Raw genomic sequence first — 24,440 nt, 5'->3', positions numbered from 1 at the left:
CCTTCCACGCAAACAGCCTGGAAGGGCAGTTTACGTCGGATAAGGCGATGGTGTGCAATAAAAGTACAGACGGTGCACTGGTGCAGCAGGGCTGGATCTTAGCAACGGCGTGTGTGTCCTTAAGGATCTCCCGCGCGAGGCTTTGGCTACTCCTGGTTAAAACCCTAACCCTGCACGGTGCAATTTCTAGACCGCAGCCTTAATCCAGACAGTGAATGCGCATGTGGCCACCGACAGGTTTACGCACGTTGTTGTAGTGAAGCGTGAAGCACGTCTCTACCGCGATTTCCCTTTTCTCAACTGAATGTGGCAAACACATCCGCTTCAGCCCCGGAAAAGGTGACGACTGCAGCTACTTTCCTCGCTATCCAGAACAAAACTCTGTAAGGAGCGCCGTACCCCGCTGCTCTCCTGAATGCTTATGGATGCTTAAATTGCTTCTGCACGCCTTAGGGGAGGTCCCTAACAGGTGTTTTTAATTCCTAAGCCGCAAAGCGTTCACTACGTTCACCTTGAGCCATCTAGAGACACGAAGGGTGATGGTATTGGGAAATGTGCTCGACTCGCATTCTGTAGGTTACAGTTAGATTTCGCCTCTCCATCTTCTTGGCGAACTGATGGAGGCGAAATAGGGATGTTCTTTTGATGCGCGAGCCGAGAGGACGATCTCGACTCGCTCCGATGACCGACGACCGATGCTTGGAGCGGGTGAGGGATGAGGACTGCCTTCCTTGCTGGATATTAGGTTTATTTACATTATCTACATGACTCCAAGTTTACATCACGTCAGAGTGACGGCTACATTGTCACTATGACAGCAGCAGCCTGTTCGGCCGAGATCTATCCTGAACTAGATCCCCTCTCGACCGACCCTCGACAAAACCCAACACTCCGGTTTTGATAGCAAAAACCCCGCCTCCAAAAAGGGGGCGTTCAAGAAAGAGAGAAAAACCTTTCAAAACAATTATTACAAACCATTGATTGGCCACAGTAACCAGCCAATCACACACATGTCCTCACCTGCGGTCACGTGACCTAACCCTCTCTCTTATGCACTCAAAGTGCGTTTCCTACGCACGCTGTTACACCCGGCCAGAAAATACAGGACATCTGCGGCCTTAAGTGAACCATCCATTACGTTAAGCGGGCGGCATCTGCACAAACAACAGCCAAGCCGAGGGCCCGGAGCGGTCCTCGCGCGGCGCCTCCCGCGACGCCCCCATTGTCCCGCGACGCGCGGGCAATGAGGGTTGCTAATTCCCTCCCAGACGAAGGGGCGCCGCCGCCCACCTGGACAGACCACGGGGAGAGACGCTGCCAGCCGAGGCGACCATCGTCGAGGCGAACGACCCGTCGACGAAGAGCGCCCGCCGCCGGAGTCGAAGATTTTCCAAACTTACACGGCGCGCGCTTTCAACACTAAGAGATACGATAACCGGGCTTCCCGTCAGCCTGTTATGCCGGAGGACCCAGCCACCCGCGACGCAGGCTAATCGCCCCCGTCCTTTGACACACAAAAGGAGGGGCATAACACACGCTCTCCGCGTCTCCGAACTTGGCGTCCGTGCGGCTACATGAAAGGGACACGGGAAAGTAGCCACCAGCGGAGGCGACGCCAATACATGGGCCACCGGCGGCCTTCATTATTTACATGCGGAGCCCGAACTTAACACCTCCGCACTAAGAATGTTGTCCGTACACTAGCTGTACGTACAACATTAACTCCCCTGCAGGTTATGTCTTACTGCAGAGCCAGAACTAAAAAAAACACTCAAGCCGTTACGCAAATACAATACAACGCGGTACAATACAGTACAACAAAAAAAAATTAACCCGCTACACACCAACCCAAACAGCACAACGCGCCGGCCAACTGCACCAAAAACGGATGCAACACGGCATACTCAGTGCCTTTGCCTAGCCATGGCTTGCGCAACATCAAACAATAAACGAAGGCACTCAACTACAGGGCCCGTGAGAACAAACTCGTGGCACCCTCTACCATTAAAGGCAACCAACCCCACGAAGGGTATAAATGTTACAACTTGACAACTGGATGAATGACACCATCCATCCTTAACCGTTCAGCGCATGTAGGAACATTCTTTCACTCTAATGAAAGAAAAAAACAACACCCGAACAAAACCCAAACGTACCAAAAGAGGCTACTCCTGTACAAATAAAAAAAAGTTTAAGGAAGTTCAGCGCCTCTTCACGCACTCGCAGACGCCTGTTCTTTCAGAATGCACCAGATTGTTCATCCCGGTTGCGGTTCATTTGCTGTCCACATGCGATGTTCTGAAAGTTCACTTTTCAGTACTTCAGACACTAGTTCGCACACAAGCGCCACAAGTGGGCCCTACCTGCACATTCCATGGCCCACCATGACCACATGCCAACGAGCGCAAATAAAGAAAGGCACTCGCCATTGTACCCAGGGGTAAACTCCCCACCACGCTGTAACAGCGGCTCGGCTCTACTTCTCAAGGAGACAGTTAAACCCGCCAAGCTGCGCTACTCGTAAATCACACGCCTTACGACAGCTGAACACTACCAACACATGCACAAACAAAAAAAAAACTAACAACAAGGGGGAGAACTACAGTACAGGGACAACTAAGAATAACGCTCGTCGGAGCGATCCCTACGCACACACAGCAAAACACGCTAACAACAAAGTGTGCGCCAAACAACACTGAACTGTTCTATCTAGCACTGTGCCTTATTCAGCGCAAACGCCCCTTTCCACGGCGGCACACACCGACCGTCGCACGGAAGCTGATTCCGTTTCATACGCCACCAGCCGATCCTACACGAACCCTGGTTCGGCTCGCGGTGTCCTGTGCCCCCGGGAGAGAAGGAACACCCTACTCGGCGGTAGCGCGTACGACGGTGTCGCACCTGCGCCGCCACACCTGCCGCCGCCTTCCGCGTTCTCGGGCGTGTCGGAATCGACCTACGCTCAAGACGCCGCGGACCCCCTGCGCATTCATGCTTCGCGCACGGAAGCTCCACAATTAGGCGCGCCGATCCGCTGCTCTTGCCCGACCCCTGCGGTTCCTCTGCCTCCTCCGAGATGAGAATGCTTTCTGTAGCTTCGCTCAATCTCTGCGTTAGCTCATCCACGCGGCGCTCCTCGCGGTCGGCCGCGGAATCTATGTCGGCGCATGGGGCGGTGCTACTCTCGACATTTTCCTGCGTGGCCACGGCAACACTGCCCGCCGCAACAGGCAGAATTGCTGCAGCTAAGACATCTGTCTTACGAGATTCGATGATTTCATCTGCAGCAGTGGAAACGCTATGGGATTGCTTAACAACTGGAGTGGCTTCAGCCACCTCCACTACATTCCCACTCTCCTCATCCCGTGGCGCTCGAAGCGCCCACGAGGGAACAAACACCGTGAAAACGTTGGCGTCCTCTTCGAGGCCACCAATCTTGCGAAGCTTCGCTTTTTCATACGCGATCTCCGCTCGCCCTTGGGCTAATTGAGCGCTAAGCTCTTCAGCTGTCCATGCGGACGGGCTACCCGCGCCCCGGCTACCCGCTAGCCTTGCTTTTGCTAAAGCGTGCTGGGCATTTTTGAGAGCTAACTCCGCTCTCAACTCCTCAATCTCGAGCACAATGGCGCTAACCTTTCGGTCGGTGCCGCGACATCCCGTTAGCATAGTGGCCATGGTAAACCCGGAGAAAGTAAGTCAGGGCCCACCTGTGCCCGCTCCGGGTTCGGCCTGGTCGCAGTGTCGCTGATGCAGCAGCTCGTCGACCCGATGCGCCGCCCTCGCCGCTGGGATGGGGCCGTGCTCCCTGGGCCGGAGCCCGCGAGGCCTCCCACTGAGGTGTCGCCCCGTTGAACTGCGGCTTACGCCGCCCTGGGCCGAAGCCCACGAGGCCTCCCGCTGAGGTGTCGCCCCGTTGAACCGCGGCTTTCGCCGCCCTGGGCCAGAGCCCACGAGGCCTCCCGCTGAGGTGTCGCCCCGTTGAACCGCGGCTTACGCCGCCCTGGGCCGGAGCCCGCGAGGCCTCCCACTGAGGTGTCGCCCCGTTGAACCGCGGCTTACGCCGCCCTGGGCCGAAGCCCCCGAGGCCTCCCGCTGAGGTGTCGCCCCGTTGAACCGCGGCTTACGCCGCCCTGGGCCGAAGCCCCCGAGGCCTCCCGCTGAGGTGTCGCCTCGTTGAACCGCGGCTTACGCCGCCCTGGGCCGAAGCCCCCGAGGCCTCCCGCTGAGGTGTCGCCCCGTTGAACCGCGGCTTACGCCGCCCTGGGCCGAAGCCCCCGAGGCCTCCCGCTGAGGTGTCGCCCCGTTGAACCGCGGCTTACGCCGCCCTGGGCCGAAGCCCCCGAGGCCTCCCGCTGAGGTGTCGCCTCGTTGAACCGCGGCTTACGCCGCCCTGGGCCAGAGCCCACGAGGCCTCCCGCTGAGGTGTCGCCCCGTTGCCGTTGAATCGCGGCTGCTGCCGCACTGAGCCGGAACTCACGAGGCCTCCCGCTGAGGTGTCGCCCCGTCGATGCTTGGAGTCTGGCTCGTCGTTGGTCGGAGCCGAACCTTGCGTTGAAGGAGCCTCTCCGCAATTCCCCACCAGCTCCAGCCGATGGTCGTGGTCATCCTGCCGACTGCGCCAGTTAGATTTCGCCTCTCCATCTTCTTGGCGAACTGATGGAGGCGAAATAGGGATGTTCTTTTGATGCGCGAGCCGAGAGGACGATCTCGACTCGCTCCGATGACCGACGACCGATGCTTGGAGCGGGTGAGGGATGAGGACTGCCTTCCTTGCTGGATATTAGGTTTATTTACATTATCTACATGACTCCAAGTTTACATCACGTCAGAGTGACGGCTACATTGTCACTATGACAGCAGCAGCCTGTTCGGCCGAGATCTATCCTGAACTAGATCCCCTCTCGACCGACCCTCGACAAAACCCAACACTCCGGTTTTGATAGCAAAAACCCCGCCTCCAAAAAGGGGGCGTTCAAGAAAGAGAGAAAAACCTTTCAAAACAATTATTACAAACCATTGATTGGCCACAGTAACCAGCCAATCACACACATGTCCTCACCTGCGGTCACGTGACCTAACCCTCTCTCTTATGCACTCAAAGTGCGTTTCCTACGCACGCTGTTACACCCGGCCAGAAAATACAGGACATCTGCGGCCTTAAGTGAACCATCCATTACGTTAAGCGGGCGGCATCTGCACAAACAACAGCCAAGCCGAGGGCCCGGAGCGGTCCTCGCGCGGCGCCTCCCGCGACGCCCCCATTGTCCCGCGACGCGCGGGCAATGAGGGTTGCTAATTCCCTCCCAGACGAAGGGGCGCCGCCGCCCACCTGGACAGACCACGGGGAGAGACGCTGCCAGCCGAGGCGACCATCGTCGAGGCGAACGACCCGTCGACGAAGAGCGCCCGCCGCCGGAGTCGAAGATTTTCCAAACTTACACGGCGCGCGCTTTCAACACTAAGAGATACGATAACCGGGCTTCCCGTCAGCCTGTTATGCCGGAGGACCCAGCCACCCGCGACGCAGGCTAATCGCCCCCGTCCTTTGACACACAAAAGGAGGGGCATAACACACGCTCTCCGCGTCTCCGAACTTGGCGTCCGTGCGGCTACATGAAAGGGACACGGGAAAGTAGCCACCAGCGGAGGCGACGCCAATACATGGGCCACCGGCGGCCTTCATTATTTACATGCGGAGCCCGAACTTAACAGTTACCGATTCGCTTCCCACAAAGGCCAGATTCTTTTCGACTCAATTACGTTGAAGCATGTTTCCTGAGATATTTTTAGTCAATGTGGCTATTCTTATGACAATTATTCCTTTTTTTTTGTGCCGTCGGCCGTTCTGTGTGTCATATCTTGGCCTTGAAGGCCCGTGACTTCGGACTTGCCATGTTAACTGAAGCTTACACGTACATTAATGAAAAAAGTTGTAAGTTGTCTTCATGGGTCCTTATCAGCTAACCGTATTGCTTTGACACACGCTTGACCTATCGAGTTTTGCCACCTATTACACTCTCTGTACGCATATACTGTTCAGCGCGAAAACTTCTGTTGGTAGAGCCATCCAGCTGTGGTTTTAACGAATCCCCGAGTCTTGGTATTCAGCAGAAATCAGACTCTCAACCCGTGTCAATTCGAGAAGCAGCCCAAATGTTCAACTGTTCATTCTGCATGTAATGCCCATCTTGGAAGGAATAAAGACACGTCGTATTAATGATTTAGGTGCGCTAAGAGTAAACGCATTAAGACACATCAGGATCGCTCGGTAATGAAGCTTCGTCGGAAAGAAATGTGGTTGCTCTAAGAAACAAATTTCTAGCCCCATGACCTATACTTTCTTCCCGACCCCAGGCAAAGCGCCGTCAGAGTTTGAACTGGTCTGGCTTGTGGCAAGGCACACTGTGCGTACAAAATACCCGTAGGTAACTGCTCTTCACAATTGATTGTTTCCGTGGATGTCTTCAACGGCATGCTTGAGAAACGCTTGTTAGAGTTGTCCTCCGACCTAGCATGCCAAATAACAGGCGCCTATGCTCGCTTAGGGCCACCTGTGGCCGTTTTGAGCAAAGGGAGACGAGAATGGAGCGCTGTCTAGTGACAAAAAAATAATAGAGAACCCGTTCAAAATTTTCTGAATGACGGTTACGCATCATATTGAAAGCTGCAAAATAGCAAGGTGCGACCATGCTAGGAATGCTTCCTTGGATAAAAACAGCCCTGCTCCTTGGTGTGGTATTGGACCATCCCATTTATGGGAGAGGTGTTCGTCCTGCACTGGACACAAACAGGCCGGTGATCAATCAATTAATTAATAATATAATTGAATAATTAATAGTCAATTCATTAAATAATTGACGAATCAATAATTGATAGATTAAGTAATTAATCAATTAACTAATTGCGTCAGGGTGTCGAACCGCGGAACCGAGCCGTACCAAAAACCCAGACCAAACCGGTAACTTAACCCAAACCCAAACCGTTATTTTTTGGCCCCGTTGAACCCGAACCGGAACTGAATCGAACAAAATTACGGTTACCGGTTCGCTACCAAGCGATTCGGTCATCCGTTGTTGATAAGGCATGGTCAGTGTCATTCTGGGCTTTTCTCTTTCACGCACCATAAGGTTCTCAATCTCTCATTCACTTTTTCCCTTCAGATCAATCAAAACGTCACTGCGTTGTCGTCGCATGCTCACAAACGTGAAAAAAGATATCGTTCTGACATTAAAATGGTAGGCTGTTGCTCGCGCGAGCTCGGCGCAAGGGGGAAGAGGCAATGTCACACTCTCCGCAGCCTGCAGGAAATATGAAAGACCGACTTAGCCCTTCCCTCACTGGGACTCCTCAGCTCCAATAAAGCAGCAAGTTTGCTGCATGCATGTGCTCCGGTCAACGATCAAGCCCTAAATGTTCATATTTGTAGCACCTCAAAAGTATAAAACATTGCTTGGCTGGTACTACTGTCACTAAATAAAGGCTTTCGTAGTTTATTTCGTGGATCTAGTTGGTACATAATCGTGAGAATGTAAACAACAGCGCGACGGACGGGACCCAGGAATAAAGAGACGCACACTTGCGCTGACTAGCAACCATATGTTTTATTGGTTCGGGGCACTGGCTTTATACAACTGAGGCTTGGTTCTTATAGTGGTTTTAAGCTACAAAAAAGTTTTTCGCACTTCGATAATAATACAACTCAAAGAACCGGCTCGTGAAATGGCCCGATGCTTCTGAACCGGTTCGCGAACCGGTTCGGGACGTGCTGTACTCGATACGGAATTGAACCGGAACGAAATTAATTTCCCTGAACCCGAACCGTGACCAAACCGGTATTTTTTTCGGTTGGATGCTCTGGAATGAATGGATTAATCGTATAAAACGTTATGCTAAAGGCTATTTGCAGCACTCCTGAAATGTTGGCTTAGCGACATCGATCGTCCCTTCATTATTTCGACACCATACGGTCTTAAGGTAGCCCTAACCCACGCATTTCCTTTTGTTCATGAGATTTTCTGCAGTAGCCTTTGATCCGCTTATGAATGTCACATTGAAAACAATGTTCAACTAGCTATTTCCATGAGCAGGCCGCCTGGTAAAGTGCGATTCTTCGCTATGAGCCACACCTCTGTCGATTATTGGTCGGGTGTGGGCCAATTTTTCTTACAAAAGCCATGTAGGTGTCGGTGGACTTTACTCAAAGATTATATTCCCATAGCCTGTCTTCAGGTTATACGGGCCCCAGCCCACGCCCAGCAGTGAAACTGCCCGCACATGCCCGACACCTTTTTGCCGACAAGTGTGTTACTAAGCGACAAGAACGAATCCTCGGAGGCATCCTGTATCTCATCATGATGGGCTATTACCACCACCCCCAACTCCCCCTCCCCTCCAGCCGGGAAGGGGAGATAGCACTATCCAGCACAGCTCAGAAGAAAACTAGCAGCTTTGGGCTCGCGAAGAGGGCCAAGAAGCCGGACGATATCCAAAGTTCCTGGAATAAGGACTCTCCCTCAGAGCTGAGTGTTCAATAAAGATGTTGATTATCCTTCTTCGTCGGTATTAATAACACGGTAGGCCACTGTGACCTTTAGTTTTGAAAACACCATATTTTTCGGAGGAGTTTCTGGATTTTTCTCGATTGTTTCGGTGGTTATCCTTTCCAATTTTGGTTAAATCTTGTGCTGAGTTTAACTATGAAGAATGTATGCCTTAATAGTTTCACATTTATTTGAAAAAAGTCTAATGCAATTCTGTCTCTCTAGATTTATACCTGTTAAAATTTATTTCAATTGATCAACCCCCGTCGCTTTTTTGTTTATTGCGCTGTGGCTTTGAAAGCTATCTTTCTTAGAATTTGCAATTTTAAACCTTGTTGGTATTCATAATACTTAAAGTTTGTTTTGTTTTAAGCGCAGTGGACATTTGCGTAAAATTTCTATATACTCTAAGTTTGTATGTGACATTTTATTTTTTGAATGGTAAAAAGCTGGCTAGTTTACCATGCTTCATATTTACGTGAGGACAAAAAGTTGTTCTTAACACGTTGGTTTGATTTTTTCTTCTTACGTAAGGTATTCATGAGAGCTATGAATAAAATGCAGCAGGGTACTGGTTTGTACCAATTGTTTCATGGCTGGTTGGAGAAAGAGCGCCTGTGTTGTCTTCTTTTCTCTTTCCCCGGTTTTGCCCTGTTTTTCCGACTAGTTATGAATAAAATATTTCCCAATTGACATATAACTGTCACATGAATGCACAGAACCTAAATTTTTGTTTTGTCTGGCCAGGAAAATGATATATTTCTTTTTCTGGGAATCCGGACAAATCCACATTTAAAGGGACACAGTGACGATGAGCCTGTCCTCGCCAAATTATGCAGTGTATGAAGGCTGAAACATCTATACCCCTTGAAGCATTCCCAAACGTCCCGAGTTGAGATGGACGTGACTGCTGTTAGAAAGGACACAGCACAGCAGTCCGCTGACACGCATGTAAGAGTCATTTCGTGGCCTAGAAGATCACATTCGCTGTGGAGTCCTTGCTCTGGGATCAACTGACGTATATCCCTCATCTCAGCAGAAGCGTCAAACAGTCGAGTCTTCACTAAGTGTAGCAGCAGGAGCACTGTCTTCGTCTTCAAGAGTGTCCTTTCTTCCAGTCCTGGAACGTTTTTCTTCCAACCTGCGCAAAAGAATAATAAAACGCGGATACTAGGGCAGCCCACAAACCGCTTTGAGCACAGTGCGGAGTTTGTTGTCGACATTATTTCGCCCGGCTTCGACAGTCGACAGTAAATCGAAGCAACAGATGCATAAATTCTGTGCTTTTGAAAAGCTATTCTTCCAATCGCAACTGGTGGACGGCTGTGTTAAAGCAGCTTTAGGTTTAAACTTCATTGAGTTTAAGTCTTTTAATATAAACAAAACTAACTCCGCACCTGCTGTTGTTTGCCAGAAAAAATTCGATATGAGAGTTATAATAACATTTCTTTTTTTTAATTTCCACGTTGTTAGCCTTGATACAAAAAAAGAGCGGTAATAAAATTTTTGCGACCACCATTTAGTACGCCGAAGTTCTCTATACTCCCAATAAAATTTTATTCAAAGCGGTTCATCATGCTGATTGATGATGATTGATAGTGGTATCCCCTTTCTAGTGGGGTGATCGCGACATATTGCCAAAAAAACACTAACACGAAACTAATATATCTATGTTTGACACTCTTCGTTTAATACTAGTGCTGCTCTTAGGGCAGGCACAAAAAACTTATAAGCATAAAATACTTGTTTTTTGTGTTACAGGTGGTATCTTTCCTAGGCAATATTCCGCTCTCTGCTTTTCGTCCACCAGCATTGTAATCTTCCTTTCGTCGCCTGGACAGCCTTGAAGTTAACTCCCTCTGTGCTACCTTATATCCCAGGGCTTCTGGAAACCGAATATTTCCCTCTAGATTTGTATGGATACCCTCGCATTCTAACACTATGTGCCGCATAGTTTCGGTTTCTTTTCCGCAGACCACGCATACCCCATAATTTCCTGTATACTTCCCCACAAAGCTCTTAGTTCGCAAGCAACCGGCTGTAGTCTAAAAAAGTAAAGCACTCGCTTATAAATTATTGAAGATATTTTCCTTTCTGATGTCTGATTTCTCAGCCCTGTTCATCTCTAACGAAGATTTAGCTTCAATTTCTTCTATCTACTTATTCATTCCTAACTGCCTTGCCTCATTCTTGGTTATCTTGCCTCTCTTGGATTCTCCACTGCTCTTTCCGGATTCCGTCGTTAGCCTTCTAGTCTTCCTTAGCCACTGCGTGTCTACGCTTTTCATGTACCTAAATACTTTAGCGGTCCACCTACGTCGATTCATTGCTACCAACCTTCCCTGAAAACATATTTTAGTCTGCGCTTCTCGAACTTCAGACGACGCCCAGCCCATATCTCACTGCACTGCTTCGTTAGTTGTTTTTCCATGCGCTCCTAAGGCCAACCGGCCTACCGTTCTCTGGTTCACTTTAAGGCCTGCTAGAGAGCCTGATTTTAGGCAGAGTACTGCATTCGCAAATGTGACGTCTGCTACGGAAGACACACCAAGTAACACTCACCGTTCTCTCCTGGCCCGCATGGCTGCTGACAAGGGACAGAAGCAGAATCCCTGATCCTCGCCAAAGCTTTCGCCGTCCTCAATTGTTTGCGGCAAAGCCTGTTCCAGTGTCTCCGGAAGGAAGAAAGACACCACTGCCGCTGACAGTGACAGCGCCCCTATCACCAGCACAGGCAGGTACGTGTCTCGCTCCACCTGTAGAAAATGCATGGGGAGAGGTTGATGTAAAGGAAACCTACAGAAACATAGCCAGAGAGTCCATAAATGCCCGGCAACACCAAAACCGGGCCCAATTTTAACCCGATTAATCGACAGGCTTCAAACGGTTAATTGATCGAATAATCAGACGCGTTGGTTTGTGAAGAAAAAAGCGCTAAACAATGTATCAAATTGACTGGTGCCTTTATTTTCACGTGGCCGGCACGGTCAAGCTTCGATAATTTGAGACATCTATAACGAAGTTGAGACATCTATAACGTCTATCTTTTTTCGCTGGCAAAAAAAGTTAACATTTTCGGGCATAAGTATATATGCTTTATGCCTGTTCACAGACATTCTAGATGGGGCAAGGTGGTCATGGTTAAGGCGCTGACGCGGCCGGAAGGCTTGCCACCGCGTTCGTCATTCACACTACTTCTGGAATCAGGAACATCGGCACTCGCCGATGCGTCGCACCAATTGCCGGGGGCGCCGATCGATCGTGGTTTACGTACTTCAGTTAGTGCATCCACTGCAAAAACGGTGTGAGTGCCCGTTCGCCGTTTTGTGCCGTGTGTACGTCCCTGTATCTGTATTGAAATGGCCATTTTTCCGTCTGACTTGGCTATCAACTTACGGTTTTTATCAATGTTCTCTGTGAGCATCCTTGCATCGTTTTTGCTGGGACGTAGGGTCGGTTGTATATCCACGAGTATTATGATCCTCGGCATGCTTGGGCAACATTTCAACATAGCACTCCTGCTCATTTTGATAACAACAGTTCATCCGAATAAACTATTGAAAAATTAATCGTGTCTACAGCATTAATCTATTAATCGGAAGGTTAATCGATCAATCTCCCACCCTTACATTAAACTACTGAAAACTTGCACAACCAAGCACCGCCCTAATGGCCAGGGAATCTGCAACTCCAGATAAACATTTAAACCTTTCACGGTACCAATAAAGAGCCGCATGCTATTTGGCTCGTGCGATACCAAGGTGGCAATTTATAAATACGGGGCAGTCTTTCTATAGCTTGAAGAACACAAACGTGAACTTTGAACTATTCTGGCATTGTTATTCCCCGCTTTATAACCTCATAGGTCACACTTAAATCGGATAATGTAAATTAAAGGAGTTGAAATGTTGGGGTATTCTATATTTACTCGTCGGTCTTTGTATTTACCTGACGCGGTAGAATATCACCAGTAGTGGGCCCTATAGGGTAATCCAAACTGGTGAGCTGAAATAGTGGGCATTTCTTTCTTGATTTATCAGGTCCATGCAGCGACTTCCTTGGCATGTCCGCTGCCGTTAGAAACAATGTGAGCGTATTTTCCTCTTAGGCATCCTTGTGGTTCAAATAACGTAAAATAAATGACAACGCGCTGTTCCTAGATAAACACGCATGAAAAGCGAAGAAAATCAATGTTCGCTCTAAATGGCAATTTTGTGCGCAGGAGGCCGCCGTTCCTGCATGCATGCCACGAGATTATGGCTGGCATAGGAAAAGCCGAGTATCAATACGTGCGCCCTGCGCACATCAAGCTGTGTGTTATTGTCGGCGTCTACACTTGGAGAACGTTTGCACTCTTGGAAACTGCATGGGCATGCGGATAGTTCACTGTATACATGTTATGCCGTAGCGCGGGAACAGGCGGGGGCTCCAGTTCGTTGTACGGCATACCGTGACGTCATGCCACCTGTTGTGTAGCGCAGCGGAACGTTATCAGTGAAAATGCGTATGCACTCTGTGTGTGCGGTCCAATGGCAGTGTAGCGGGACGGCAGTTTGATCACTTCTTGAACTTTTTATTCCCTACCCCATTTTATTCCCATTTAATTGTTCGGCTAACTCCAATCTTCGTGATCCTGTAAGCATTAGACGTAACACTCGTGCACTTGTACACCTGCAAGCAAAATTAGGCTCCATTCTGCAATCCGCTTCTTTTCCTACAGTAGTGTTTGTCCTACCCCATTTTACTCCCATTCAATTCCCGCGAATATTTCAAGAAAAACGGTCGAGGATAAAGCAAACAAACGGAAAGCTGCGCGAATCGGAAGCGCGCCAAAAGTGGTTAAAAAAGGCCATTTTGGTTCAGATAAAGAAATTGAACTTCACTGGTCCCTACTGTCTACATTCACGTGACAAGGCCAATTTTTGAAGCACGCACATAAAAAATTAAAAATGCAGAAATATTTGAAGTGCCTTATCAGAGTAGAACAGAGAAGAAAGTAAATTTTATTTTTATTTATTTTTTATTTGTTTTACTACATACTGCGGACTCCATAAGTTGTCCAAACAGGAAGGGCACATCACATAAAAAAACAGGAATAACATACACCATACATAATACACTTCATTCTACGTAAATCACAATGAATAGGTTCACATAATTTGTTCCGATCAGACACTGTCCATGGAAGAAAAAGTGAAGGCATCAGTTCTCGCGAAGTATGGGGTAAGCAAATGGGGTGGTGATTTTTGGTGTGCCTAGTTGATACGAAAGATAAAACAGAGATGGATCAATCGCCAGCTTATTTTCATAGAAGGAGAAGGAGAGTCTCTGCGTGTATGAGCGTGTATGTGTGTGTGAGAGACCGAGAGAGCGAGAGAGAGGGAGAGAGAGAGAAGGAGGAGAATTGACGTTTAATCGAGACCCGCCGGGGTGGCTCAGTGGCTAAGGCGTTGCGCTTCTGAGCACGAGGTTGCGGGTTCGATTCCCGGCCGCGGCGGCCGCTTTTCTGATGGAGGCGAAAAGCAAAAACGCCCGTGTGTACGAGATTTCGGCGCACGTTAAAGATCCCCAGGTGGTCAAAATTAATCCGGAGCCCTCCACTACGGCGCGCCTCATCGCCTGCGTTGCGTCGGCGCGTTAAATCCTACAATCAATCAATCAACGTTTAATCGAGCAAACGGTTGTCGTTGAGCCGCCAGTCGGTGGTGTGCGGCCGCCTCAGTCGAAGTGCCCTTGGGACCTGGTTGCAGCCTTGGCACGGGTGGCCAAAAAGATCTGGTCAGCCTCACTGGAGCTGGCCAGCAGGACCTGCCACTGCTCTGGGGAAGGGTTGTAATTGGGGGTGAGCGATAGGGTGTTTTGACACGCCCCTGCCATGTGAAGGTAGAATTCAGAGAGGGGAAGAAGTGACAAGTGGGGGTATTGGGTAGGAGAAATGAAGCGAACGATGGGTGCATGTTTGTAAACGACGCCAGATGAATGCTTCTTTCTCGGTTAGTTGAAGGATGGCCTGAAGAAATGTAAGGCAAAGGTGACGATACGGGTGGAGGATGTCATTGTGGCATGGTGGAACAGCGGGAAGTGGAGGGGCTGGGCCATGGATTCTGACCCTGAGGGAGATGCCCAGTGTTCGAGGGCGCGGGGAGCTGCTTGCGCCGTCTCATTTTGGTCGAGGGACGAGTGGCTATATGAATTTTTAGTGTATTCTGGATTCATTACCTTCCATGCAGGGCCTCTCCTTTCAGCCTCTTTTATCGGGGTTTTCGTTCCTTGGATCCAATTTTATCGAGGCTGTACCATGGTCTAACAAACCAATTAGGCAGTCGTGGCGGCTCTCGCGTGCAGTCGTTTGTCCACAAACATCGCGCGGCCCCATCCAGCTGTACAGTAACCGGCCTCTGATATTAACCGTAGTTAATATCACAGGCTGAGGTAACTTTTGTCAGACTTAAGCTAACGCTCTAACGGCTTCGATTCTGTTGTCTGTAACGAAGATAGGTAGCTTTTGTGCAAACCCGTGACGCCTATGTGGGCCAAATGGTTGCTGTGATGATGAGCTCGCGCAACGTTTGTTACGTGATCGACATGTTTTATTGGATCTCTCATGCAAGGAGGTAAGGGATGCGCACATAACCACACCTCTGTCGGACCCACTGACATCTTCCGGTACTTGGTTGACTGAGGGCTCGTGCTTTACTCACCAGGGAGAAGACTTGAGTGCCGGCAAGAGAACCGACTTCACCAACCAGCTTCTGAAGAAGAACCGCCCTGCCCCGAATCACCGTCGGAAACACCTCCGGCGTCAGCTGGCACGTTACGTTGTAGGCGCCGGCCACCGCCATTATGGACGCCACGGCCAGAACCAGCGTCCATGTTTGGGACTCTGGAGCAGAGATACGACTCGCAAAATACAGCGCACAGTGTGGACGGGACAAACGAACCGATGATTTGCGAAGTCAGTGGGTTAGCCTTCTGCGTACAGCATCAATGCGACATGCACTAGCGTCCCGAGCTACAACCAAACTAGGTTAAGTCAGTCTGAATTCGGACTTAACATCAGCCGGAACCGCCTAGGCAAAAGTGAGGAGAAAGGAAACGGAAATGTTTTGAATACTTTGAAATGCTCGCTCTGCTCAGTCATAATGTACCGTTGCTAATCAATGATGCTCTTCTGAGCACCACTACCGGGCCGGTAAATTATCCACAGGACAGCCCCCCGTATTGCCGTCCGGGTACAAATAAACTGCACCTGATGTCTCTACAAAAAAAATAATCTACCTCCTAATGACGGTGACCTAGCGATGTAATGTGAGCATGACCACAGCTATTACGTCGCTCTTGGCACTTACTCGAACGTTATCCATTTTACTGAACGACCCGTAGCATCATCTGTTGCGTTGCCATGCGCCGGTGTCCCGTTGCGCAAAGCGCGTGACCTCCATGCTCAGAGCGCACCAATGGTATTCTGTTGCTTTGTGGCGCCCAGTGGGAAAAAATTTCGAAAGTTACCCGGCACGCTGCCACGCCCCCACGCTCGTGTGTCATTCTCTGCGGCTCGTGCGGCATGCATGGGAAAACAATTACCGCTGGTACTTACAACCCTTGGCGGGCGGGAAAGAATTCAGAAAACGCGCAAAGGTACATGGTTGTGAATTTTTGTTCTGTTTCATTCGGGCCTGACAACTGCAGTATTTAAGCAACACGTGAGGGTATGTGGAGAGAAAATGGTTCATTAAAAGGAAAAAAGGTCGGCATGAGACACTAATATCTGACCTGCTAATTCCAACTAGCGTAACGGGCGGGGGACATAGATAAACATGTCATATAGAAGCCATGACAGACAAGGTAACCGATGAACTATATACACGCATGGTACGGCTAACACGCAACGGCGCACACGAAGCGGAAGCGGCTGCCACCGCGCAGTTCACCCCACACGAGCTTTGTTCACAATAAAGTGAAAAAAAGTTGTACGCAGTATTTGTAAGTTTCCGACCTAGCGCCTTGAATCTAGACAGGCTTTGCTAAGATACTACACACCGATTTAGTCAGCTAAGACATGCACACGCGTTCGTGTGAATGACCCAAGATAAAAAATATATTCAAATTTTCGAACAGGCATGCCTCTCCACGTCGTACGTAAACAACTTAATAAAAACAATCTGAGTTGAAATGGTCAAAAATACGCTTTCGAAACAACAAAATAATTATGTTTGCATGCCAATACCGGAAACCATCGACACATCCATCCTATTCTCTCGCCGGAGCGGCTCGTGTAAAAGACGGGCTCCGCAAGCTAAACTGTTAAGCGCACGTTATTGTTTTGTTCAACGTGAAATTGCTTCTCGCCTGTTCAACGTTAGCTACCATACATGAGACCACTGATTTTTCGACAGCAATGCTGCGAGTAGAAAGAGCAGTATTTTCTGAATTGACGGCTGTGATGAATTTAAGTAATTATGGTTAAAAAGAACCAATCACTCCACAGGCAGTTCGAGATTGAGCACTAGGCAATCTCTAACAGTCTCTGGGAGCAGTAAGTCCTTATCATTTATATATGGCTTTGGACATTTGTATCCATTTTAAGGATTTACGCACAGTTTAACGTAAAATAAAAAAAAAATGTCCAATACTATGCTTCCGATGTCTTCAAAATTTATTTTTCCTGCCGGATGCCACAATATTAAAACGAATGTAGTTTTCTAAACAAAGCTGTTGCATCAGTAGCAAACCGAATCTTGTTTATTGCTCAATTAAAACTTTTGGGCAGATCTGGACACAGGGAAAGCATAGCAAATCTGCTGGTGGATCATCTGTTCAAGCCGGGGAGAGAGAAAATCACTAAGCGCAGTCCTCACCAACTCACCTGGACGAAGAATGCCCATAAGTAAGCAGGCGAAAGCCGAAGTGATCAGGAAGGCTGTGTTGGACCATCGGCGCCCGATCGAGTCCATCAGCGGTATGCAGACGGCGTTGACTGGTAGCTCGAAACACATGGCGATGGTGTACGTCGAATAGATGTTCAGGTTTAGCCTGCCAAGCTGCAGCGTGATCACGTTGTAACAGAGGGAAATGATGAACCTGTGGGTCCAAATTGTATATTCGTGAGGATAGGCATGATGAGGTGGCTCAGGGATTGCATCCACAAGCTTTGGTAACGCGATAAAACACGTTGATGCCATTGCTCGACTTGTCTTCAGATGTTTCGCTGCAGCTGGTTTGACGGCCTTCCATGATTGACTCAAATTTCATGCGCCCAGGATTCCGCCGTTACCGGCGCATCAAACCACAATGTACTTGCACGAGTCACAAGACAACGGAAATCAGACCGACATAGGCCTATATTTTATGTATCTATGTATGTTCACCCCGCGTCAAAAGTTTCCGGGATGCGATTTTCAAGATGGCAAGTAATTTCTCTACCGCTGTTGGCTAAGCTGTCGCTGCGCATATGGGGACGATACTCCGGAGAGTGATGCCTGTCTTGAGAAGGCAAACCAGGTGCTGAGCCATGATACTGCGGAGAAATTTACTTCGATTTTCGAAAGCGTTCGCAGAAACTGACGCTGGGTGTTGGTATGTATGTATGTATGTATGTATGTATGTATGTATGTATGTATGTATGTATGTATGTATGTATGTATGTATGTATGTATGTATGTATGTATGTATGTATGTATGTATGTATGTATGTATGTATGTATGTATGTATGTATGTATGTATGTATGTATGTAGCGAAAACCCTCTTGGGCTCCTTGTGGCACCAAGACTGTCAGAACAGAGGCCCTCGCTATGCATATTGGCGGTGAGATGTTTGAGTGGCGCCCCTGGCTTATGACGTCGGCTTAGGGACTCGCGCCGCTGTCGTCTGCTACACTCCGCTTGTGAGGGGCAGTAGTGCGTGTGCTAGAAAAAGCTCGCGTTGATGCTTCATTGCATTTAAAAGCGTATTTCTGGTAATTCAGTTATTTTTGCCAGCTCCTGACACATCTGAATAGTTTGAGCTGTATACCCCATAAGTTTGCAACACGCTAGGAGAGAAAGAACAACTTTCTTCAGAGCATCGGTAAGAAGATCGTGTCTAACTCGTCCTTTCTAGTTTATTCGCAAGGTTCAGCGCTAAGAGCTCATCGATAAGTATGCAAAATGCGTAGGTTTCCCTACCGTATTCTTGAGATGCTCTTATAAAGACTCAACACTCTAACGCTACGTATACCAAGCGCCGGGCTCCTACACGTGCATCACACAGCAGGAAAGAAAGCGGCTGTCTTGTATTTCTTTAGTTGTTGTTGACTTGTATCAGATGAATGTTTTTTTTCTATGCCCATCGCATTAACTTTTCTACACCGTCAAAAACGTCTTATGATAGGTTTTATGATGTTTAGGAGGCTCACAATGATAGTGTGGATTTTTTTTCAGGCTGTATGGCATACATTCGCTTCTTCACAAATTGGCTTTCGTTATGGGTGCATGCAAGAAGGGGCACACCCGCAGCGTGCGTTGCTTGTTCACATGCAAATACAATGACAAGGTTTGTGCTATGCACCGCGATCGTGCCTTAGACAACGTTGTCCCGAGTACTGGCGGCTTTTGTGCTCCGAATTCTTATCGTAACTATCGTAATAATAACGAACTGACTCTCAACCCGAACAATTATGACATGATTACGGTGTTGAAGGCTTGATAAATTCGCTAATGCAATAAATAGTATACGTGTATATATTACAAGAACCGACGCCGATGAATTTTCCCAAGCGGCTCTTTAATGTTTTCCAACCCTTCCAGGCGTAAAAAACAAATCCTGGTTTCACTCGGGATTGTGGTTCTGTGAACTGAAGAAAGTTCATCTTATTCTCTTGTCCTGGACTGAGGACCCGGCCCAATAATCAGCTCGATTTTACTGTTAAATAAAGTTTTCTCCACGTACTCCTCCTTCTCCTCTTGAGTGCAGTTTTCTTATAACGCTTATCTGAAATGAAGATATGGCTGAGGTAGATGTACCGAAATATCCCTCGAGGTCTGAACAAAGCAAAGTGTTACTGTATCTTTACCGTAGACGTGACTCGTTTTGCTCTATAAACCTTCACACTGGTTCGAATCCCGGTATAAAACCAGCACCCGGTTTTACACAGTGGGTTATTTGAAACTTAACCCACAGATTTTGCAGCCCATAGTTCATGTCGGCATACTTTCATGCATGACAACGTAAAGTGATGTGACGCAATACTTTCGAGCGTTCGGCAAGGTTTCAAAAACTGTTTTGCCTTGCATGTGATTACCGGGAATCGTAATGCCTTCTGTCATAGCCGAAAACCCCGAAGGCCTGTAATTTGCTTTGTTCTTGTATTTTCGCTGTTGTTGGTTACTAACAGGTGGTGGTTACCTTTGTTCGCAAGACTGCTTAATACAGAAGCTGACGCCTAGCTCCGGCCCTTCGCGTTCCGCACAGGATCGGCTTCGTCAGGAATGTGGTGACGCCGGCAATGTTTCTTCCATAGCGGTATCCAAAACTGTACTTTAACTCACGTTCAGAGCTAGTGTATGCGATTTTAAGTCAATTATTGTGATAAAAAGTTACGCACACGCAAAATCAGGTGCGGACGAGCATCAGACGTCAACCAGGCGCATAGAAACAGCAGGGAGAGCGAGCCGGAGTGAAGCAGACGACAAATGCGAGAATCCCTAAGCTGACGTCACGGAGGCGCGCTTCGCAGCGCCGCCCGTGGTCGCGCTCACCGCCAATAGCGAGGGCCTCTGTCGACGACTCTCGACATGTCGTAGACACCAGAGTCACGGCCCGGGTTTAAAAAGAAGGTCCCCTTCACGCCGAGTAGTCCAAGTGGCGCTGGCTACCACCCCCAAGCGCAGGAAACAAAATTACTTTAACATAAATACCCCAGAAAGTGGAGAGGAAAATCGCCCCGCCGGTAGCGTAGTGGTTATCGCACCAGACCGGTATTCTGGAGGTCGTAGGTTCGGATCCCACCTGGCGGGCATTTTAAGTTCGAATGCACTTCTTAAGCGAGCCTGAATCATCCGCCGCCGTCGTCCGCATAGCAACAGCTGCGGGTGCGCGCGCTCCTCGTCTTCCTCCTCGTCTTCCCTAGCAACGGGGGGAGATGGGCGCGCGCTACTCTCCTCCTCCTCTCTCCGCTCAGTGACTGCGGGTGTTGGGCGCCTCCTCTCCACTTCGAGCGGGAGAGCTCTCGCTCGCGTAGCGGGCTCTCCGCGTTCCGACGCGTGAGGGCGCTCGTGTAGCCCTCGCCGTAACGGCGGGCGCTACTCTCCTCCTCCTCTCTCCGCTCAGTGACTGCGGGTGTTGGGCGCCTCCTCTCCACTCCAAGATCACGATATCCACCGTAATCGCGCAATCAACAACCTTGCATTCGCACTTACACACTCTCCCCCTCGGGGAAGTGCGAGGGAATTTTTTTTCTCCACTTTCTTTCTTTATAAATTCTTTAGCTGCTTCAATGACCTACCACATCCTCCCCTTTGCTGTCCGAGGTTTTCATGACTGCCAACTCCTATTTCTGTCTTATTTTCAACGAGCCCCTCATTTCCCATTCTGACTCGCTATATATATATATATATATATATATATATATATATATATATATATATATATATATATATATATCAGTGTGTCGAACGGAAAAAAATACCGGTTCGGTTACAGTTCTGGTTCACGCGAATCATTTCGTTCCGGTTCAGTTCCAGTTCTCCAAAATGACGTACCGAACCCGTTCGGGAACCGGTTCGATGAGTTGAATTATCACTGGACTTAGAAAAAAACATGTAATAGTGTAAAACGACAGTCATATCAAAATACAAACAAAAATTAAAAATGCTCCTGTACCCCAAGGGCAGTGGCGCAATTGCAAAGCAAACTTTAAACAATTATGGGATATTAGAAAAAAACAGATGAAGTGGCGCCGATTTACCACCTACTTTCTCGCCCAGACTTTATGTTGTCCTAGCGAGTATTCATAAAGCCACCGCCAACAGATATGGCGGTTGGATATATTTTCTGACCTCCTCTCCTTTTTTGTTGAAATCGCAATCGTCGCTATGGAATCGTCCACCATTCTAACCTTGAAGCCTTAAATTTAGTCCTGCGTATTGGCGCGTTCAAATACCAGCGCTTAATACCAATGGCGCACACTTCTTATATTTCTAACAAAACAGAAAAATCATACAAGAGGCACATAAATACTACCAATGAATTAGCTTATTTGGTCACCCTGAATAATTTGTTAGCTGTCATCTCATCGAATGTATTAGCCACACTTTTGTTAAATGTATGCTTTAGTTAACGCTCAGTCGCTGCATTATTTTTCTGACCCAGTTCCTTTTGCGATGGCTATGCCGGATGTGTGCATTACAATCAGTATGTCATCGTACCGCCTGACCCCCGGCCATCGTTCCGTGTGCTACACTGCGGAATCTTATAAAAGATTATGCTGTTATAAAATGAAAGGGAAATTTGACGCGCGGAGCATGAGATGGGACTTTTTTTGGTAGACGCTCTTTAGTTTGTCCAAAGCAGTACTCCCCTCCGGAACCAGTAGCAGTAGAAGTAATGTAGCGAGTTGGGCAGTCAGTACAAGTGCACCTTCGAAAAAAAGTAGATCTGAAACAGAAAAAACTGCAGAACAAGCAGAAAAGCTGATCGCTGGGCGAATGGGGCAGTGCGAGGTACCGGCCTGCCTTTCTGCACGTGTCATCTGCTTTATTACTGTTTCTGCTTCCAAGATAAGGTCGAGGGCGGCAGTTTTTGCGCACCTTAGCAGTTTTCCCCGACATATTTGTTGTTATTTGTATCTGTAAAAAACGGTACTTTTCCTTGTACAGCCCTCAAAAACTGACCACGGAACTCGCTTTCTTCGCATTGATGATGCGTTTGGTTCTGAAAGGCAGGGCAAAGGAAAGTACAAAGCAATATCCACGTTTTGGTGCTTTTTTTTACTTATTCGGTTTTACTTACTTTTTGCGTATGTTTTGAAACAACATGATTCGCCTTTTCTTTTTTGTTGTTTTCCGTGTAAACGCATTAAGAAAATCTGGCGCATTTGATGCCCCGTGCTATATCTCTGCTCGGAGGCGCAGCTTATGTTGCAGGCCAGCATACTTATTTTAACCAGCTGGTGATACTAAACGTGGATCAAAATCACGATACACGGACGTTCTCGATGTCCATCTACTTCAGAAAAACGGTCGCGGGGAAGGGAGATCGAGGCCACTTGTGGTCAGCAGCAAAAGGCTTGGCCGATGAGCAGCTCCTGCGGTCACACTTGTCAAGTATTAACAATTTGCAGGTGTCGGACCTTTTAAACAAATTATGAAATGCAAAATGTTCGCACACATCGGGTGTGGGCTTTCACTGCACACATCGGGTGTGGAGCACTCCTGGAGCCTGATTGCTCCAACAAAGTCTCAGCTAGGGAAGGGCAAAGTCGTTTTATATCACCTGCAAGCTGCCGAGAATGACATTTCGTTTGGTCAGCTTGCATTACGCTCGCGCTTCCAGCAGCAACAGACCATTCCTATAATGGTGCTCATTCATTTCCCCCGTTGTTACATATAGCGAGATAGTGTTCAATTGTCTGGAGGGGGAAGTGTGCGAACGGGTACGAAGTTGATGGTACGTGAAAGAAAAAAAAGGCCTGAATTGCATTGACTGTGCAATATCGACAACGGAGTGCGAACCGTTTCGGCATGAACCGGTAACCGTTATTTCTTTTTTCAGTTCGGTTCGGTTCCGGTTCGACACCCTGATATATAAATATATATACAGTCGAACAGGGGTATATCGAATTATTGTCTATATCGAACACATAAATTATCCCCTCGAAAAGTTTGTGTAAAAGTATAGAAATTAGGACGTTTATATGGAACGGTATTTTTCCCGACATTGGCTATATCTAACGCCATGTAAGCTGGAAGGTGCTCTTTGGGAGTCGCTTAGCGGGCGACGTCGCGCCTTCGCCGCAACCCGACAGGGACAGAAGCCCAAAACGCCAGGAAATTGTCACAGTGCAAGGTAGGGAAGCCCAGCTGCGCTCCGACTGCACAGGTTCTCCGAAATGAGGAACAGCTCTTTTTTTCGGCTAGCTACGTTCCCAGGATTTCTCTCTCTCTGGGTCTGTCCACGGCCGCTGGATGAAAGGCGCACTGACTTGCGTGCGCTCTCATCCATCGGCCGTGGTCTGTCTTCCCCCGATGTCGCCTCGGAAAAGGGAAGAGAAGGAACGAAGGCGCTGGCGGCCTCCTCCTCCTTTTGAATTTTGCGGTTGTTGCTCTTTCGAGAGTTGTCCCGCACCCTTCGTAGATTGCTGTTTCTCTCTGAGGTGACCATGGCGAGCGCTTTAAAGGAGCCATGAAGAGAAAACACAAGTTTGGTTCATTCAAAATATTGTCTCGTTAGAATCACACTGACACCACTTTTAACGTAAACTTCGCTCAAATAAGCTACATAATTAGGAAAAACGGGAATGGTCATGCGACCCACCAGCTCATTTCCCGCAACAGAACCTATGTCGTCACATGAGCTAAGCTCTGCGATTGGCGGAGGCTGGCAAAAGCAGACGCAAATTAGGTAGAACTTACAAACTAGACGAACGAGCGATTTGCGCTTAAATTTAGGGCACATTCTTTACAAAGCAATAAGAATGATGGGACAAACAGTGGAAGTTACGAAAGCACATGTAAACATAGAAGTACTGATGCGTTCTGCTGTTCGTACTGCGCACAGCATGCTTGGTTTAGCTGTACAGCACTACGGGGCTTGGGGTTGTCTCAGACGACACTGGCCGATTGACGCAAGCAACGGTGTCTTACGTGACCCCATTTGTCGAGCGAGCACTGTTTCAGGGAACGAATATTTTCTCCCAGAACAA

At 48.4% G+C, this 24,440-nt stretch overlaps 1 protein-coding gene and 1 long non-coding RNA gene across 3 annotated transcripts in view; one reads left to right on the top strand and one right to left on the bottom strand.

The window, feature by feature from the left end:
• Positions 1-192: 192 nt before the first annotated feature.
• On the top strand, positions 193-15,376 carry LOC144169523 (uncharacterized). The gene is made up of 3 exons (XR_013322463.1): positions 193-339; positions 11,136-11,278; positions 15,245-15,376. It is a non-coding gene; the product is annotated as an uncharacterized LOC144169523 (long non-coding RNA).
• The window catches only part of LOC144169522 (solute carrier family 22 member 7-like), a 59,985-nt gene continuing 43,872 nt past the window's right edge, over positions 8,328-24,440 (bottom strand). For both annotated transcript variants that reach the window (XM_077698732.1, XM_077698731.1), the window contains exons 8-11: positions 17,407-17,621; positions 15,242-15,423; positions 11,103-11,296; positions 8,328-9,681 (exon numbers count right to left, since the gene is read on the bottom strand). In XM_077698732.1, the coding sequence (XP_077554858.1) occupies positions 9,585-9,681; positions 11,103-11,296; positions 15,242-15,423; positions 17,407-17,621 (688 nt within the window). In that variant the 3' untranslated portion in view covers positions 8,328-9,584. The remainder of the gene's footprint in view (positions 9,682-11,102; positions 11,297-15,241; positions 15,424-17,406; positions 17,622-24,440) is intronic.

Source organism: Haemaphysalis longicornis, unplaced genomic scaffold, assembly GCF_048455015.1.
Source record: "Haemaphysalis longicornis isolate Haplotype H1 unplaced genomic scaffold, Haemaphysalis longicornis Haplotype H1 scaffold_2, whole genome shotgun sequence".
NCBI classification, from domain to species: domain Eukaryota; kingdom Metazoa; phylum Arthropoda; class Arachnida; order Ixodida; family Ixodidae; genus Haemaphysalis; species Haemaphysalis longicornis.
This window is presented reverse-complemented; position numbering and strand designations above follow the sequence as displayed.